The sequence below is a fragment of the Copadichromis virginalis genome, linkage group LG5 (genome assembly GCF_057382275.1).
Source record: "Copadichromis virginalis isolate Kocher_CV1m ecotype Utaka linkage group LG5, C_Virginalis_male_GT1.1, whole genome shotgun sequence".
NCBI classification, from domain to species: domain Eukaryota; kingdom Metazoa; phylum Chordata; class Actinopteri; order Cichliformes; family Cichlidae; genus Copadichromis; species Copadichromis virginalis.
Window position 1 is genome coordinate 7,413,688 of NC_140622.1, and position 19,811 is coordinate 7,433,498.

A 19,811-nucleotide genomic window follows, 5' to 3' on the forward strand; every position below is an offset into this window, starting at 1 on the left:
AAGCGGCTTTAAATTATCCATTAAAACAAAATCACTCTCACGTAGTTTCATGCAAACAAAAAAATATTCCTGCAATGTAATATAATAATTTTATAATGACAGAAAACAGCACTGAAAGTGTGTGTTTTTGTTCATGTGTGCATGAATCTATAGGTTACGCTGATGAGCTGATTGTACTCCGTGATCAGGGATTGTAATCGTCTCTGTTTGATGCTGCAATGTTTTTTTAAAAAAAAAACATGTAATAGAAACCAATGATTTGACAGGATACACTACATTAAAACTATTATAGTATGGATAGTGGGATCTTATAAGTTGAGCCTTTATTGACATCTTTATGACAAAGTACCATCGTATTACTACAATGATAGAGACAATTTACCAAAACAACATATATTATGCAACATATACTACACTGTCCTGCACTATTGTGTTTCACTATTACAGCGCTGTAGTATAGGTCTATATGTATAAGTAATTTTTCATCAGGTGTTTTCAGTCCTGTTGCCACACGTCTGTAAAATCATTCAGTTATTCATGTAATTGATTGTATTTTAAAAATAGACACGCCAGCTCATGTTTGCATGAATTATTTGACCACTTATACACTGCCAGTCAAAAGTTTGGACACACCTTTTCATTTAATGGGTTTTCTTTATAGATACAGTCATCAAATATATGAAGCAAGATATATGTGGCAAAGAAAAAAATGATCAATAACTCTAAATATGTATTATATTTTAGATTCCTGAAAGTAGCCACCCTTTGCTTCGTTGACAGTGCTCCAAACCGTTGGCCTTCTCTCGATGAGCTTCATGATGTAGTCACCTGAAATGGTTCTCCCTTCACAGGTGTGCATTGTCAACTGTTACAATTTATATTATGGAAAGAACCAATCAGAGAAATGAATAAAGAGAAATGACAGTCCGTCATTACTGCCAGGTCAGTCTGGAAATTTTCTAAAACTTTGAATGCGTCCCCAAGTGCTACGAGGAAACGGGGTCACATGAGGACCGCCCCAGGAAAGGAAGACCAAGAGTCAGCTCTGCTGCTGAGGATAAATTCATCCAAGTCACCAGCCTCAAAAAGTTAACACAAGTTAACAGCAGCTCAGGTTAGAGCCCAGAAAAATGCCACACCGATTTCCAGTAGCAGACACATCTCTACATCAACTGTTCAAAAGGAGACTGTGAATCAGGCCTTTATAGTCAAATAGCTGCTAAGAAACCACTACTAAGGAAAAGCAACAAGGAGAAGAGATTTGTTTGGGCCAAGAAACACAAGGAGTGGGCATTAGACCAGTGGAAATCTGTGCTTTGGTCTGAAGAATGCATGTGTGTGGCGCTGTCACTTGGTGTTTGCTCGCTCTGCGGTAGAGTATCACTTCCTGTTCCTGCTCAAACACAGTGGTGTTTCTGAGTAGCTTATTTGCTTAGCAATTTAATTAACAACTTTTAAATACATTCTTTTTCATAGTATAATCTTCACGTGCTTCATCCGAAGCACACTTTCTGTGTACTCACTACCTACAGTGGGGCAAAAAAGTATTTAGTCAGCCATCGATTGTGCAAGTTCCCCCACCTAAAATGATGACAGAGGTCAGTAATTTGCACCAGAGGTACACTTCAACTGTGAGAGACAGAATGTGGAAAAAAAATCCATGAATCCACATGGTAGGATTTGTAAAGAATTTATTCATAAATTAGGGTGGAAAATAAGTATTTGGTCAATAACAAAAATACAACTCAATACTTTGTAACATAACCTTTGTTGGCAATAACAGAGGTCAAACGTTTACTATAGGTCTTTACCAGGTTTGCACACACAGTAGCTGGTATTTTGGCCCATTCCTTCATGCAGATCTTCTCGAGAGCAGTGATGTTTTGGGGCTGTCGCCGAGCAACACGGACTTTCAACTCCCGCCACAGATTTTCTATGGGGTTGAGGTCTGGAGACTGGCTAGGCCACTCCAGGACTTTCAAATGCTTCTTACGGAGCCACTCCTTTGTTGCCCGGGCGGTGTGTTTTGGATCATTGTCATGTTGGAAGACCCAGCCTCGTTTCATCTTCAAAGTTCTCACTGATGGAAGGAGGTTTTGGCTCAAAATCTCACGATACATGGCCCCATTCATTCTGTCCTTAACACGGATCAGTCGTCCTGTCCCCTTGGCAGAAAAACAGCCCCATAGCATGATGTTTCCACCCCCATGCTTCACAGTAGGTATGGTGTTCTTGGGATGCAACTCAGTATTCTTCTTCCTCCAAACACGACGAGTTGAGTTTATACCAAAAAGTTCTACTTTGGTTTCATCTGACCACATGACATTCTCCCAATCCTCTGCTGTATCATCCATGTGCTCTCTGGCAAACTTCAGACGGGCCTGGACATGCACTGGCTTCAGCAGCGGAACAGTTCTGGCACTGCGGGATTTGATTCCCTGCCGTTGTAGTGTGTTACTGATGGTGACCTTTGTTACTTTGGTCCCAGCTCTCTGCAGGTCATTCACCAGGTCCCCCCGTGTGGTTCTGGGATCTTTGCTCACCGTTCTCATGATCATTTTGACCCCACGGGATGAGATCTTGCGTGGAGCCCCAGATCGAGGGAGATTATCAGTGGTCTTGTATGTCTTCCATTTTCTGATGATTGCTCCCACAGTTGATTTTTTCACACCAAGCTGCTTGCCCATTGTAGATTCATTCTTCCCAGTCTGGTACACGTCTACAATACTTTTCCTGGTGTCCTTCGAAAGCTCTTTGGTCTTGGCCATGGCGGAGTTTGGAGTCTGACTGTTTGAGGCTGTGGACAGGTGTCTTTTATACAGATGATGAGTTCAAACAGGTGCCATTCATACAGGTAACGAGTGGGGGACAGAAAAGCTTCTTACAGAAGACGTTACAGGTCTGTGAGAGCCAGAGATTTTCCTTGTTTGAGGTGACCAAATACTTATTTTCCACCCTGATTTACGAATAAATTCTTTACAAATCCTACCATGTGAATTCATGGATTTTTTTTTCACATTCTGTCTCTCACAGTTGAAGTGTACCTCTGGTGCAAATTACTGACCTCTGTCATCATTTTAAGTGGGGGAACTTGCACAATCGGTGGCTGACTAAATACTTTTTTGCCCCACTGTAAGTTATAGCCAAAGTATTCACTCACTGTCTCTGTACTGTTTCGCTAGCTTAGCTTAGCTCGTAGCCGACTCGTTAGCACCATGGCTACTTCACCTGTCCATCCTGCACTTTCTTGCTCATTGTGTCAGATGTTTAGTTACTCCTCGGCCTCCTTTAGCAGTAATGATATCTGTAACAAATGTAGCATATTTGCAGCTCTGGAGGCCAGGATTACTGAATTGGAGACTCGGCTTCGCACCCTTCATTCACCCATAGCTAGCCAGCCCCCTGTAGCTGGTGCAGCCGAAGATAGCGTAGGCCCCGCTAGCTGTTCCCCGGCAGACCCCAAGCAGCTGGGGAAAGAGGGCGGCTGGGTCACGGTGAGGAGGAAGCATAGTCCTAAACAGAAGCCCCAGGTACACCACCAACCCGTTCATGTGTCTAACCGTTTTTCCCCACTCGGCGACACACCCGCCAGGGGTCAAACTCTGGTAATTGGTGATTCTGTTCTCAGACATGTGAAGCTAGAGACACCGGCAACCATAGTCAATTGTCTTCCAGGGGCCAGAGCAGGCGACATTGAAGGAAATTTAAAACTGCTGGCTAAGGGTAAACGTAAATTCAGTAAAATCATAATTCTCGTCGGCAGTAATGACACCCGGTTACGCCGATCGGAGGTCACTAAAATCAATATTGAATCGGTGTGCAACTTTGCCAAAACAATGTCGGACTCTGTAGTTTTCTCTGGTCCCCTCCCCAATCAGACCAGGAGTGACATGTTTAGCCGCATGTTCTCCTTAAATTGCTGGCTGTCTGAGTGGTGTCCCAGAAACGATGTGGGCTTCATAGATAATTGGCAAACCTTCTGGAGGAAACCTGGTCTTGTTAGGAGAGACGGCATCCATCCCACTTTGGATGGAGCAGCTCTCATTTCTAGAAATATGGACAAATTTATTAAACCCCCCAAAATATGACTATCCAGAGTTGGGACCAGGAAGCAGAGTTGCAGTCTTACACGCCTCTCTGCAGCTTCTCTCCTCCTGCTACCCCCCAAAAACCCATCTCCACAGAGACTGTGTCAACTCCCAAACAGACAAAAAACAAACTAAAAACCAGCAACAAACAACTTAAACATAAACAATTACAAAGAAAGAACAATAAAGTATCCACATCTGAACCAAAGAGTAAAACAGTGAAATGTGGATTATTAAATATTAGGTCTCTCTCCTCCAAGTCTCTGTTAGTACATGACTTAATAATTGATCAACAAATTGATTTACTCTGCCTTACAGAAACCTGGTTGCAGCAGGATGATTATGTTAGTTTAAATGAATCAACACCCCCGAGTCATTCTAACTACCAGACATCTCGAAGCACAGGCCGAGGGGGAGGTGTGGCAGCAATTTTTCACACCAGCCTATTAATTAATGAAAGACCAAGACAGACTTTTAATTCATTTGAAAGCCTGATGCTTAACATTGTCCACCCCAGCTGTAAAACTCAGAAACCAGTCTTACTTGTTATCATCTATCGTCCACCCGGGCCTTACACAGAGTTTCTCTCTGATTTCTCAGACTTTTTATCTAATTTAGTTCTGAGCTCAGATAAAATAATTATTGTGGGTGATTTTAACATCCATGTAGATGCTAAAAATGACAGCCTCAACATGGCATTTAATCTGTTATTAGACTCAATTGGTTTCTCTCAAAATGTAAAAGAACCCACCCACCACTTTAATCACACTCTAGATCTTGTTTTAACATATGGCATAGAAACTGAACATTTAACAGTGTTTCCTGAAAACCCTCTCCTGTCTGATCATTTCCTGATAACATTTACAATAATTGATTACACAGCGGTGGAGAGTAGACTTTATCACAGTAGATGTCTTTCTGAAAGCGCTGTAACTAAGTTTAAGAATATAATCCACCCACTGTTATCATCTTCAATGCTCCGTACCAACATAGAGCAGAGCAGCTATCTGAACGCTACCCCAACAGAGGTCGATTATCTTGTTAATAATTTCACCTCCTCACTACGTACGACTCTGGATACTGTAGCTCCTGTGAAAACTAAGGTCTCTAATCAGAAATACCTGACTCCGTGGTATAATTCTCAAACGCGTACCCTAAAGCAGATGACTCGTAATCTGGAGAGGAAATGGCGTGTCACAAATTTAGAGGATCATCATTTAGCCTGGAGAAATAGTTTGCTGCTTTATAAGAAAGCCCTCCGCAAAGCAAGAACATCTTACTATTCATCACTGATTGAAGAAAATAAGAACAACCCCAGGTTTCTCTTCAGCACTGTAGCCAGGCTGACAAACAGTCAGAGCTCTTTTGAGCCAACCATCCCTTTAACGTTAACTAGTAATGACTTCATGAACTTCTTCCTTCACAAATAAAATTTTTATCATTAGAGAAAAAATTACCAGTAATCATCCCACAGATGTAATATTATCTACAGCTACTCTTAGTACCATTGATGTTAGACTCTTTTTCTCTAATTGATCTTGCTGAGTTAACTTCAATAATTACTTCCTCCAAGCCATCAACGTGTCTTTTAGACCCCATTCCTACAAAACTGCTCAAAGAAGTCCTGCCATTAATTAATTCTTCGATCTTAAATATGATCAACCTATCTCTAATGATCGGCTATGTACCACAGGCCTTCAAGCTAGCTGTAGTTAAACCTTTACTCAAAAAGCCATCTCTAGACCCAGCAGTCTTAGCTAATTATAGGCCAATCTCCAACCTTCCTTTCATATCAAAAATCCTTGAAAGAGTAGTTGTCAAACAGCTAACAGATCATCTGCAGAGGAATGGTTTATTTGAAGAGTTTCAGTCAGGTTTCAGAGCTCAGCACAGCACAGAAACAGCTTTAGTGAAGGTTACAAATGATCTTCTTATGGCCTCTGACAGTGGACTCATCTCTGTGCTTGTCCTGCTAGACCTTAATGCAGCATTCGATACTGTCGACCATAATATCCTATTAGAGCGATTAGAACATGCTGTAGGTGTTACAGGTACTGCACTGCAGTGGTTTGTATCATATCTATCTAATAGACTCCAATTTGTTCATGTAAATGGAGAGTCTTCTTCACACACTGAGGTTAATTATGGAGTTCCACAGGGTTCAGTGCTAGGACCAATTCTGTTTACATTATACATGCTTCCCTTAGGCAGCATCATTAGAAGACATAGCATACATTTTCACTGCTATGCCGATGACACCCAGCTCTATCTGTCCATGAAGCCAGATAACACACACCAATTAGTTAAACTGCAGGAATGTCTTAAAGACATAAAGACCTGGATGGCCGCTAACTTTCTGCTTCTTAATTCAGATAAAACTGAGGTTATTGTACTCGGCCCTGGAAAGCTTAGAAATATGGTATCTAACCAGATTCTTACTCTGGATGGCATTACCTTGGCCTCCAGTAACACTGTGAGGAACCTTGGAGTCATTTTTGACCAGGACATGTCCTTCAATGCACATATTAAACAAATATGTAAGACTGCGTTCTTCCATTTGCGCAACATCTCTAAAGTTAGAAATATCCTGTCTCAGAGTGACGCTGAAAAACTAGTTCATGCATTTATTACTTCCAGGCTGGACTACTGTAATTCATTATTATCAGGATGTCCAAAAAACTCACTGAAAAGCCTTCAGCTAATCCAAAATGCTGCAGCAAGAGTCCTGACAGGGACTAGAAAGAGAGAGCGTATTTCTCCTGTTTTGGCTTCCCTTCATTGGCTTCCTGTTAAGTCCAGAATTGAATTCAAAATCCTGCTCCTCACATACAAGGTCTTAAATAATCAGGTCCCATCTTATCTTAATGAGCTTGTAGTACCATATCACCCTATTAGAGCACTTCGCTCTCGCTCTGCAGGCCTACTTGTTGTTCCTAGAGTATTTAAAAGTAGAATGGGAGGCAGAGCCTTCAGTTTTCAGGCCCCTCTTCTGTGGAACCAGCTTCCAGTTTGGATTCTGGAGACAGACACTATCTCTACTTTCAAGATTAGGCTTAAAACTTTCCTTTTTGCTAAAGCATATAGTTAGGGCTGGATCAGGTGACCCTGAATCCTCCCTTAGTTATGCTGCAATAGACATAGGCTGCCGGGGGATTCCCATGATGCATTGAGTTTTTCCTTTCCAGTCACCTTTCTCACTCACTATGTATTAACAGACCTCTCTGCATTGAAGCATATCTGTTATTAACCTCTGTCTCTCTTCCACAGCACGTCTTTTATCCTGTCTTCCTTCTCTCACCCCAACCGGTCGCAGCAGATGGCCCCGCCCCTCCCTGAGCCTGGTTCTGCCGGAGGTTTCTTCCTGTTAAAAGGGAGTTTTTCCTTCCCACTCTTGTCAAAGTGCTTGCTCATAGGGGGTCATATGATTGTTGGGTTTTTCTCTGTATCTATGAAGCGCCTTGAGGCGACTTATGTTGTGATTTGGCGCTATATAAATAAAATTGAATTGAATTGAATTGAATGAGTCCAAAGTTGAGATCTTTGTTTCCACCCACTGTGTCTTTGTGCGACGCAGAATAGGTGAACGGATGGTCTCCACATGCATGGATCCCAGAAGCATGGTGGAGGAGGTGTGATGGTGTGGAGTGCTTTGCTGCTGACACTGTTGGGGATTTATTCAAAACTGAAGGCACACTGAATGGAAGACTAAGAAGGAGAGCGATGGAGTGCTGCACCAGATGGCCTGTCCTCCACAGTCACCTGACATATGGAGGCTGACCTCCAATCAAGATGGTTTGGGATGAGATGGACCACAGAGTGAAGGCTAAAGGACCAACAAGTGCTCAGCATCTCTGGGAACTCCTTCAAGACTGTTGGAAACCATTTCAGGTGACGACCTCATGAAGTTCATCGAGAGAATGCCGAGAGTGTCCAAAGCAGGAATCAAAGCTAAGGGTGGCTGTTTTAAAGAATCTAAAATCTAAAACATGTTTTGAGTTATTTCACACTTTGTTTACTACATAATTCTGTATCTTTTCATTCATAGTTTCACTTCAGTGAGAATCTACAATGTAAATAGTAATGAAAATAAAGAAGAAACAGAAGAAAAATGTGAAGGTGTGTCCAAACCTTTGACGTAGTATGGTAGTCTACTTATTTTGCTGCACGAGAAACAATTCTGGGTTGAATTTAAAAAACCCCAAAAACCATGTTTGCTGATGCCGACCAAACTTTTTCCATCACCACACAAATTATGAAGTTGGCATACAGCAACAATAAAATGTTAAGGCATCACATGATTTTTCCATGTGATGCTTATATCCGAGATGTTTTTTATTCAAGTCTGCTACACTATGGGACATGATAAAATCCTACATGCTTCAGATGGAACAGAGCAAAACAAAAAAGAGAAATGATCAGTAAGAGCTACGAGTGGACTGTAAATATCAGGAGGTAGCTGGGTTTGTCTGCTTACCTCTCTCCTGACCTTCAGTAGCAGACAGTAATGCAGACTGATGGACTCTGGGGGGGTAAGACTACATAGCCAGCTGCTACTCCGTTAGACAGCTGAATAACATCCTCATTCAAATGTAATATTTTCATAGGAAGCAAGCACTTTAGATGCCTCATTTTGATTACTTATGTGGTAGTACACACAGACGCCTAAGGTATCTTATAATAACACGTCATAATAATACTGAATCGTCAAAATAGCACCGTAGCAGTAGGTGCTGTGCAAATAAAATTGAATTGAACCCGGGAACAAATGGTTGGAAATTGTGATGAAAGTTTAAATCAGATGCATTTTATAGACTCTGCACTGTTATTCCATCTCTCAGTATCAGACGTGGTTTACATAATCAAGCACAGGCACTCAAGGATCTACTTGTGAGTGTATTCAGCTTCCTGGTATTATCTACCCCAATTTATCCCACTATAACCCTTATTCCCCTTTGAAGCCTGCTGATCCTCTGGCTCCAACTTGGTGGTGGTACCAGTCATAGCCGGAAAACCCCCAGTTAATCTGTGAGGGTCTGCTACAGACACGGAAGGAAGGAAGGCTTTTGTATTAAAACCCAGAGCGGTGTTGCAGTTTGTGCTCTATTATTAGACACAAGCCATTCATGCTCACATGGAGACCAAAGATGCAAAGAGGTAGAAGAGCTCATGGGTTGGGAATGTGAATGGATTTGAATGCTTTTAATTACCCAGTGCTTTATTGTTTTTAAAAGCTCGTTCGGCCTCTGAATACTCTGAGAAATCAAACATTCAACAGTTAAAGAACAACATCTTCCATTTAAAGCTCGTGCTCACCTTACAACCTTAAGTCAGATATGCACTATTTTTTCTTTAAATCTAGAACGGCAGAAATATCTGGCTTTTCAAGCTCCTAAATGTTCCACCAGCTACCTGTTCTAACAGTAAAGTGATCAATTCCACCAACTCTGCTCTGGTCTTCTCTCTAGCTGCAGATGCTAAATGCTCCACTGCATTCAGCACCTAGTTGTTGACGTGTGGATTTTTGTTTGTTGTTTTGGTGCCAAAGGTTGTTGACGAGAGTGGACATCTTTGAATTGGCTGTTAAATCGAAAAAATGCATAGAAAGTTGTTTAGTGAAGCAACTAAATGATGTTTGTATATTTAAGTTTACTTCCCTTGTCTTTTTCTTAATTATTGGTTATTTGCATCTGTGTTTCGTCACTCTCCCTGATTGCCTACTGTATATTTATACCCTCGGTCTCCCCTCAGTTCTCTGTTGATTATCAGTCCTTCCTCTCTTGGTTTGGACTTACGGACTTTGCTTATCAGTTGCCATTTGGACTTCTCTGGTACACCTGAATAAATGTTTGTCTTTTTCTTTATGAACTCTGTCCCACAACTCGTCCTTTGGGTGCTCAATTCCACATCATATGACACTATGTGGCTTAGCAGTGGATGTTACGACAAATCGACCATCGTAGTGAGTTTTGAAGAGTTATTTGCTGTTAAAATGTTTGCAACCGCAATGGTTTTCATAATCTGTGAAATTTCAAAATTGAACAGATAATTGTAGTAATCTCAGACAATGCTGGTGATTTGAGGGGGAAAGGTGTTCTTACCCTGAGTGTGCCGTATGTTGAGCTGGTTGATCTGCTCAGTGAACTCATTTTCTTCAATCGTCTCAGTCCGAGGAACCGACAAAGAGAAACGTCTCTTAAAGTTCTTCATCTTGTTCATGATGCTGAGTAGTTGACTCTAGGAGAAGACAAGCAGAGAGAGATTTCACAAAAACTTTCAAGGTGTAATAAAGCCATGCACACTACACTCGGTAGTCAGTCATTTTGAATGCAAACTATTTAGAATGAGTGCACTGGGTGAGATTTTTTCCTTTGTTCTTTTTGTGTTAGGGGGCTTTTGCATGACCTTGCTAACTAAAAATTGGCAGTAAACACATACCTCCATCCAGGCAAAGAGAATGATCGATGTAAAGAGGACAGCATCAATACAAGTAACTAAGTGTTAATCCTCCTTGGTACACCGTCTACATGGCACAGGCTGCAGGGCATGTTGTACAGCTCTGATCTTCATGTGCAGCTTGACCAAATAAAGTCATGTGTGTTGTCTGATAATGAGGCAGAAAGCAGCGGGAAAGCAGCTGATCAATATACTCCCTCTCTCAGTAGGTTACACAGCCAAATCCTGCCCTAGCAGTTAGTTTTTACTTTGTTGGTCTTGTTTTTTTGATCCTCCTCCTTTCCTGTGGTCTGTGTGTTGCACAGACTGGTATCGTAGGGTCGCCACCATTTCTTTACTATCTAAGATTTCCACATATAGCATATGTGTATATGTGTTTTTGCTCATTACTGCAAAAAGCTAAGAGATGTGTGTGGTGGGTTCAAATACAACCAGTACTGAGCCTTCGCTCATAAGAGTATTGCTATCTCAGAGAAATCTTCGTAGGTACTAAGAGAACGTGCGTCTGTACACAGTGCAGGTCAGACGGCCGCCTAGCCCAGTCAGGAAAATGTGAAAAAATGTATGAATGCACCAAGTAAAATACTGTGCTTGTCCATTATATATCCCTGTAAGGCATATATAATGTAAGGGATAATGTAAAGGAAGTTGTCATCTGTGATTACGTTAACCGTGTGTGAATATATAACTGAAACATTTCAAAAACTATTTACATTTTCCTAGAAAATGTCATGGTCCGTGGTCCTGTGTCTGTGGAATGCGTGATGCTCGGGTAGCCACACCCCCGGGCTGGGCCATCACCAGCACACCTGCTCTCCATCACGGTGACTACACGGAGATCTGCTTAACCCGGCGCTGACGGATGCTCCACGCCAGTCCGTTAGTCACCCCCACAGTGGTAACCAGACTTCCACGAAAAGCGTGCATTCTCTTCTGGATTGGAACTGTGTTTAACCTGCCTACTTTTGTCCAGGTTTCTACTCGGCATCTGCTACCTGCCTGTCCTCCGGCTCAACTGGATCTCGCGGTGCTCACCTGGCCCATTCGCCATTCCCACGGACTTCCTGCCCCCACGGACTGCCACACTTCCCTCCCGAGCTCCCACGGTCCCGTTCTATCGTAAGCCCCCTACTCTAACTCAGTCCAGATGTGTTTTCCCCACTTCCCGGCTCCCTAGTAATCATCTCCCCTTTCTATTGCAGCCTCCCACCGTCCCGATCCCGGCTTCCTCGTGTCATTGTTTCCCCGGGTTTTTAGTTTCTTGTTTTGCTCCCTAGTTTCCCCGGGTCGCCTTTCGTTGTTACAATAAAGTGTTTTTTCTGTTAGCGCGGAGTCTGCGCCTGGATCTTTTCGTGCCCGCGCACCACGGCCCATGACAGAAAAGGGTCAAGGTTAGGGTTTGGAGCCAGGTTTGAGGTTGTTGGTGATGCAGAAGTCTTAAGAGGGTTAGGAGACAGTATATGGGCTCAAAATGTGGTCATAAATATTTTGTACTTGTAAATCGGTTTTGTACTTGTAAAAAAGATTTGTGCGTGCGTAAAAAAGATTTGTGTGTGTGTGTGTAAAAAAGATTTGTGTGTGTGTAAAAAAGATTTGTGTGTGGACTTAGCCAAAAAAACCCTGCAAGTTACAACTACGAATTTTGACCCTATTTTTCTTCCTTTCATCTGATTGGTCAATGTCATGTCAATCACAAATGTAACAATCCAACCAGAGAACAGATGGGTTTGGCTGTCGGAGGGGCGCTTTTTTTGAACTGCAGGTCTTTGAAGGGAATAAATGCCCTTTTACATGCCAACCCAGCGTTTTCCTTCATCACCACGAAGGAAAACAGTCTGTGGTCGTCCGAGTTTGGTGATTTTTGTGTCACAGGACTACGTGTTTAATACAGGGACTTCCACAGCCTTTTCAACAGCGCTGTGGACGTGGGGGGGGGGGCAGTGTTTTGGAAATGACAGTCTTCATTACAAAGCTTTCTTCGTTATGAACTAGCATACATGTTTTTATTGAACATTTGAAGAACTAGCAAGAGAACCCACAAACTCTTGTAGTTCACATAAAGTCAGAGATAAAAACGACAAGGAGCAGGTGCATCTAGTACAGGTAGAGCTGCTGCAAAAACCCACAGAGCCCAGCAGCCAGCAACAAATTCTGGATCCTTTGCTTTTAGTTAGCAATTAGCATTAGCAGCACATCCTGCGTCCGATGTGAAAGGACTTTTATGCTGCGCACTGTGACTCACAGCAATGGTCCTGGGTCAGCCCTGACTTTGTGTTACACTAATCCTAAAGTAATAATGGTATTTCTAACCACTGACATACCACAACTTTATCCTTTCAACAGCTACTGAAAGTTAGGGGACCTAGCTGCTATCGGATATTTATATAGAGATTACCCTTCAAGGACCTGCAGTTCAAAAAAGCGCCCCTCCGACAGCCAAACCCATCTGTTCTCTGATTGGATTGTTACATTTGTGATTGACATGACATCGACCAATCAGATGAAAGGAAGAAAAATAGGGTCAAAATTCTTAGTTGTAACTTGCAGGGGTTTTTGGCTAAGTCCACACACAAATTTTTTTACACACACACAAATCTTTTTTACACATACAAATCTTTTTTACAAGTACAAAACCGATTTACAAGTACAAAATATTTATGACCACATTTTGAGCCCATAACAGTATTCTCTATTTTTAAGAACTCTGCCAGTAGCAAGTGCAATCTTCCAGCCCACTACCAAATATTTGAATATACGGATTTTAATGTACAGTGCAACCTGTTCTCACTCCTGAGTCTTAACCCCCGAGGTTTATGTCATCATCTTTGACAGCTCTGTCCCCCTTAGTGAATCAGAATATGTCCCTTTTTGCTTTTATTCAATTGCTCTACAAGTCTCTGGTAATTAAGGAACATATTAAACGATCACACTATCTAAAAGAAAAGAAAAATATTCCCAAAAACTTAGTTTTGCCTCAGATGGTTAGCACAATGATGTGGTCAGGATCCATCCCTGGCACAATATAGCCTGCTGTACATGTTTTTAGCATCATTTCTCAGTGCACAGTATTGTATTGCTCTACAATACAATCCTGTAATCACTTTTATTTACAGAGTAGCGTTAGTGTATAGACATAACCGTTATACCCGGGCCCAACAACACATCCAGGGAAAAGGTGCAGAACAAAAGTAAAAGGAAAGCCTACTGCACTCAAAATCCTTCATTTGAAGGTTTTGCGATGGAGTCATCGCCACTTCATCTGCATCTGGTGACTTTTGCAGTGGCAACGTACAAACATTTTGACAAACTCTGGAAAAAGTTGAAGTAGAAGATTAACTTGCATTGAAAAAGTGCAGGTTGTAAAAAGCACATTGTTGGAGGAAACTGTACAACATATATTAATATATAACAAAATAAATCACTTTGTACAGGGGAGTACAAACTTTATTTCAAGTTAAATTCAAATTCTTCTGAATGTGCTCAATTTGAACATCTATTTAGTAGAAGAAAAGCAGGAAACAGGGAATTAAAACATCCAGCTGTATTTAGAATAGAATAGCCTTTATTGTCATTGTACAGAGTACAACGAAATTGGAGTGCCACTCCCTTGGTAAAAGTTTCAATAATAAATATAAATGTAAAATATAAAAAGTACAAAAAAAAAACAATCGTAAGTACTCAAACAATAGTATGTACAATATATACAGGATAGCAGCATTAATATAATGACAGTATGAATAGCAGCATAATATAATGACAGTGACGGTATGGAATAGGTTCAATTGTTTTTGTGCTTATTTACTACGGTGATAGCTCTGGGAAAGAAGCTATCCCTGAATCTGTTTGTCCTGGTTTTATGTGACCTGTACCGTCAGCCTGACGGTAATAGTTCAAACACTTGGTTGCTGGGGTGAGAGTGGTCCTTGATGATATTGCCAGCTCTGCTGAGGTACCGAGAGTTTGCAGTGACCTCCAGGCTGGGCAGAGAGCAGCCAGTGATCTTCTGGGCTGTGTTGATGACCCTCTGCAGTACTTTCCTGTCTGCAGCTGAGCACCCTGCATACCATGTTGTTATGCCGTACATTAGGATGCTCTCTATGGTGGCTCTGTAAAATGTCACCAGCAGCCTTTCCTCCAGGTTGTTCCTCCTGAGCACTCTCAGAAAGTGGAGACGCTGCTGGGCCTTTTTAACCACCGCTGTAGTATTTGCAGTCCAGGAGAGGTCATCAGATATCTGCACGCCCAGAAACCTCATGGAGTGTACCCTCTCCACACAGCTCCCGTGAATGTAAAGTGGGGCCGGGTCTGCTCTGCCCTTCCTGAAGTCCAAGATAAGTTCTTTAGTTTTCGTGGTGTTCAGTTGGAGGTTGTTAACTGAACACCACTCAGTCAGTCTGTTGACCTCATCTCTGTAGTCCGACTCATCCCCCCTTGAGATGAGTCCAACCACTGTGGTGTCATCCGCGAACTTTATGATGGTGTTTGAGAGATGGGTAGGGGAGCAGTCGGATGTGTAGAGCGTAAACAGGAGGGGACTCAAAACACATCCTTGTGGAGACCCGGTGCTGAGTGTGATGGTGCTGGACCGGTGGGGGCCAAGTCTGACAGACTGTGGTCTATTTGTCAGGAAGTCCTTGATCCAGAGGCAGATGGGGGTGGAGAGTCCCAGGTGAGACAGTTTCTGGACCAGGATCTCCGGGATGATATGATTGAATGCTGAGCTGAAGTCCAGAAAGAGCATTCTCACATAGCTTCCTCGGTGCTCCAGGTGACTCAGCGCAGTGTGGAGCGCTATGGTGATAGCGTCCTCGGTGGAACGATTTGTCCTGTAGGCAAATTGGTGGGGGTCCAGAGTGGGAGGCAGACCGGCCCTGATGTGCTGACAGACCAGTCTCTCAAAGCACTTCATCACTACAGGCGTAAGTGCAACAGGCCTGTAGTCATTTGGGCTGGCCACAGCTGTCTTCTTGGCGATGGGGATGATGGTGGAGGTTTTGAGGCAGGGCGGGACGGTGTTTGATGACAAGGAAAGGTTGAAGATTTTAGTGAAGACTCCGGTCAGTTCGTCAGCACATGCTCTGAGAACCTTTCCATGTATTCCATCAGGACCTGCCGCCTTCCTGGGATTCACTGACCTTAGAACACACCTCACTTGGTGCTCCCTAAGTGTTAGTGTGCCAGTGCTGGGGGCGGGTGGAAGTGGTGTGGCAGCTGAGGGCTTGGTCGTCTCAAAGCGGGCGAAGAAACGGTTTAGATCCTCAGCCAGTGAGGCATCAGTCCTAGATGTTGCCTGGTTATTGCTTCTGTAGTTGGTAATGTGATTGATCCCCTGCCACATTTTTCTGGGGTTGTTGTCAGCAAAGTGATCTTCAATCCTCCTCCTATAGGCAGCCTTAGCTTTCCTGATGCCTCTACTCAGGTCTGCCCTGGCCGCCCTATACGCAGCCCTGTCCCCTGACTTGAAGGCAGTGTTGCGGCTTTTTAGGAGGGATTGCACTTCGCTATTCATCCAGGGTTTTTGATTTGGAAACACCCTGACCCTTTTGTTGACGGTGACATTGTCAACACAGTTCCTGATGTACGAGAGTACAGTGTCCGTGTACTCCTGGAGGTTGAAATTTGCCGTTTCTTACATTGTAGATGGTTGTCTTTACCCCCTCACCTTAACAGAAAAAGTGAAGTCCAGTTGAGTCCCTTAAAAATAGGCTAAGATTTATGTGTATAGACTGGGATGAGAAGTTGTGATCTCTTATCTGAGATTCACTGCTCTTTATGGATTTAGCCAAAAGAATTTAACAAGATATACACAGATGTTGTTGCATCTGCGATGATTGATTTTCAACCTCTAGACAATATAAACCCAGTATAAAGCTCAATGAGTTCTGCAGATCGACAACAGCTTAAATTCAGCTTGATTTGATTAACATGAAACTGCTTAATATTTTCATTCTCAAGTTAGTATACTTCTTGGTTTTTTTTTACAATTTGTTTTGGAAGATATTTTAAAAAGAAAAAAGAAAGAAAAAACATATCAGCACCAAATCATCTGGCTCTGTTAAACTCTAACAAAGGACATCACATGTAGGCTTTAAATGTCCAGTTTATCAAATGTCATGGAGCAGTCCTTACATTCAAAAATAATTCCTGCATTCATGACATCTTTCTCCATCATAAAATGATCAAATATTTTTCTCTCTCTCTGGGAAATACAGCAGCTGCACCTTTACCTCACTAAACATCTGCACCAAAAATGCAGGATGAATATCCGGAGTTATTTTGGTGCCAAGCAGCACAATTCACATGTAATCAGTGGGAAATTGTTTAATTTTCCAGGAAGCGAACATTTTAGGTATTCATGATTAGTGAGCCTGGTTTCACAAAGGTCTTTTGTAACTGCAGAAAATGTCAAACTCCTGATATGAATCTGTTACCCAGAATTTTCCCTCCTTAACAATCACTAAAGTTTTTTAATAGATAAAAGCATGATTGAGAAACCTAATCAAACTACTCATCTCCCTTTACCCTGACATTAGATATAGATCAGGAGGGAGGTATAATGAACAAAGGTCTGACGCAGGACCACAAACATATGCAATTCCAGGAAAAGCAAAAAGACTAGAAAAAGCACGGGGATGTGTTTGTGGAGGGAGAACTGTTCATCTGCAAACTGGAGGTTGGATGGTTCAAGATACTGAGCTTTTAATTTCCAGTGTGGGCAAAACAGAAAAAGTATTTGAAAATAATGTTTTATAAATGTGGCTCATGGTCATAACAGCTAGAAAAGTGCTATGTAAAGACCAGTCTATTTGCCATATACAGTGAAAACACCAAGGCTGGAGACACAGGAAGAGACAGAACAAAGGAACAGGAAAGACAAGGTGGCAGAGAAAGAAAGACTCAAAGCAAAAACAACAAAGACGCACACAGAAAATAGCAGCAATCTAAAAGTCATGACACACTCCAGCAGCACTCTGTCTGGGAAGATTTATTTTATGTTATCTTGTTTTATTCTTCCAAAAAACTAGAAAATCTGATATTTTGAGTCATGATATCTTATGTTTAGCATTTTGCTATTAATGACATTGTTGAGCAGATTTCACTCTTTGGTAAGATTGAATATTTTTAGTTAGTCTCTGGTTAAGGTGGGTAACATTTTAGGTTTAAATTAAAGCATGCCCATACAGTGTCTTTCAATAGCTGACAATCAGGAGGCAGTGTACAAACTGCATTCAGATCCCTCTAACGTGAGAGCACTTTCAGTTAAAACTTCTGCAGCTTTCAGAAAGGAGGTCTTTTCTGAAAAGGACAAGAACATGATGGTAAAGTACAGACTGTGCCCGATCCTACACAACAGCTCACTGCTGCAAACGGACATCAAATCACTCTTAGCATTTCCAACATGTTAACACAAAGCTGGCCCCAAAACCTTGAGGAGAAAAATCTAGACTTGTATGTGGAGATCTGGGAATGGAATTAAAATTTTGAAATTTTCACTCACAGAAATGATTCATACACAAATTTCCTGTAAGTGAATTTAGATGAATTATTCACAAATATGCACACAGAGCTAAAAACAACATTTTTAATTTCAGTTATTTTCTCGATCCTTTCCCAGTAAAGGTAAAGACAGTAGTACGACAATGGTCATTTCCAGAATTTTCCACAACATTCCAAGGAATTCTAAAGCAGGCAGGCACCGGAGCAGTCAGTATGACAAAGTCTGTGCACCTTCTGAGTTCTAAATGGTCTCTGAGGGAAGCGTGTCATTGCTGGACTCGGTGATGTCGCCACTACAAACCACCTCCCCCTTCCAAACTGGTCAATCCAGGGGAAACACTGAAGGTGGTGAATAACCTTTAAAATCCAGCTTCAAGGTAAGACAACACAGGCTGCTTAGTCAATATTGGAACTGATACTTTTGATAACAGTGGGACTGCAGACTAATGAGATTAGCATGAATAATGTTAGCCTTGTGATGACTCAGAGAAACATCATTAGAAACAGGTGTGCACACACTCGTTCATAATCTTGGTTTTTGTAGCTGATTAAATATTATTAAATGGAAAAGTTTGATATGAGACTAATTTCAACATTAATAGCATTAATCTAATATTAGATTTTGTGTATGTGGCAGATATCCATAATCTCTTAAAACTTAAAGTTAAGTGGAAGAAGTTTAATTCATGCTGAAAGTATCAATGTAACTGTCAAACAAATTTTGATACATACATAAAAGTTTTGTAGCGTACTCATGATAACCCAAAGCACACAGGGCTATTAAGAATGTGACGGATATTTGGTGATTTAAAAGTCTGACACTGCAATACAGAAGCCAATAGTTTTTTCTTCTTTTAAACAGGAAATATAAGCAGATTTATAAGTGCAATGGCTGAGGTCTGATTCTCATTTTAGTAACAGGAATCTGGATCTTCATACAAAAGGAGACTGGAGAAAATCAAAAACTGATTTATTAAAGTTTGCTTTAACTGTTTTGGTTTGATTATTTAAGATTCCTTTGATGGCTTTGGCCAGACAGCAATAGTTATGAGACAGTATCCTCAGCCCTGCCAGTAAGCTTGTGTTCAGCTGATTGTCATTTCAACAACCAGGGAACAGTTACCACATACTGTGTATATGTGTATGTATTTAGTTATTTTTCAGCTCTACAGATGACAGTGCATAACTAGTTTGGTGCTTTAATCTGCTAAAAAAATCATTTAAAGGTGTGAAAAATGAATACAGACCGGGGGGTTGGGGGAAGATAATGAATGCATTCTCAGAACCAAAGACGTGTAGGTGGCAGCCATAAATTGAACAGTGAATGAGAGGAGAGGAAGCCGCTCACAAGAAGATGGTGGAAGCAAATAATCCCCAGATCAGTGCAGAGAAAGAGAGGATTTCTCATTTTCTAAAAGGGGAAGCCTTTAGAAATCAAATTCAGCTCACGTGAAGCCTCGTTGTGGAGGGAATCTCACTCTCGGAGGCATAAATCACAACAGCACTGTCATAGCAGAGCTACAAGAACTAAAGATCACCTTTTTTTAAAGACCTGATAGTATCAAGTCAAATGAGCAGCTGACATTTCACATTTTATATATGCATTAGATTAAGTTAAATGTATCAGCAAAATTGCAGTTGTTCTCACTACCAGTAAATATCTTTGCTGCAGTTATTTAAAGCAATGTCCATAATATGCCAATAATAATCCCATAAGCCCAGAGACTAGAATAAACAATGAACCCTGACGACTGAGGCATTTATTGTGAATTG

At 41.6% G+C, this 19,811-nt stretch overlaps 1 protein-coding gene and 1 long non-coding RNA gene across 4 annotated transcripts in view; one reads left to right on the forward strand and one right to left on the reverse strand.

Annotated features, from left to right (window-relative positions):
- cdk18 (cyclin dependent kinase 18) overlaps positions 1 to 19,811 on the reverse strand; it is a 69,267-nt gene that overhangs the window by 30,292 nt on the left and 19,164 nt on the right. For 2 of the 3 annotated variants that reach the window (XM_085455684.1, XM_085455683.1), the window contains one exon: positions 10,187 to 10,322. In XM_085455684.1, coding sequence (XP_085311810.1) covers positions 10,187 to 10,304 — 118 coding nt within the window. In that variant the 5' untranslated portion in view covers positions 10,305 to 10,322. Of the gene's footprint in view, positions 1 to 10,186; positions 10,323 to 10,523; positions 10,858 to 19,811 lie in introns of those variants that run through there. The other variant, XM_085455682.1, reaches the window with a different exon arrangement.
- Positions 9,931 to 11,866, forward strand: LOC146708837 (uncharacterized). The gene is made up of 4 exons (XR_014920380.1): positions 9,931 to 10,047; positions 11,265 to 11,439; positions 11,515 to 11,660; positions 11,744 to 11,866. It is a non-coding gene; the product is annotated as an uncharacterized LOC146708837 (long non-coding RNA).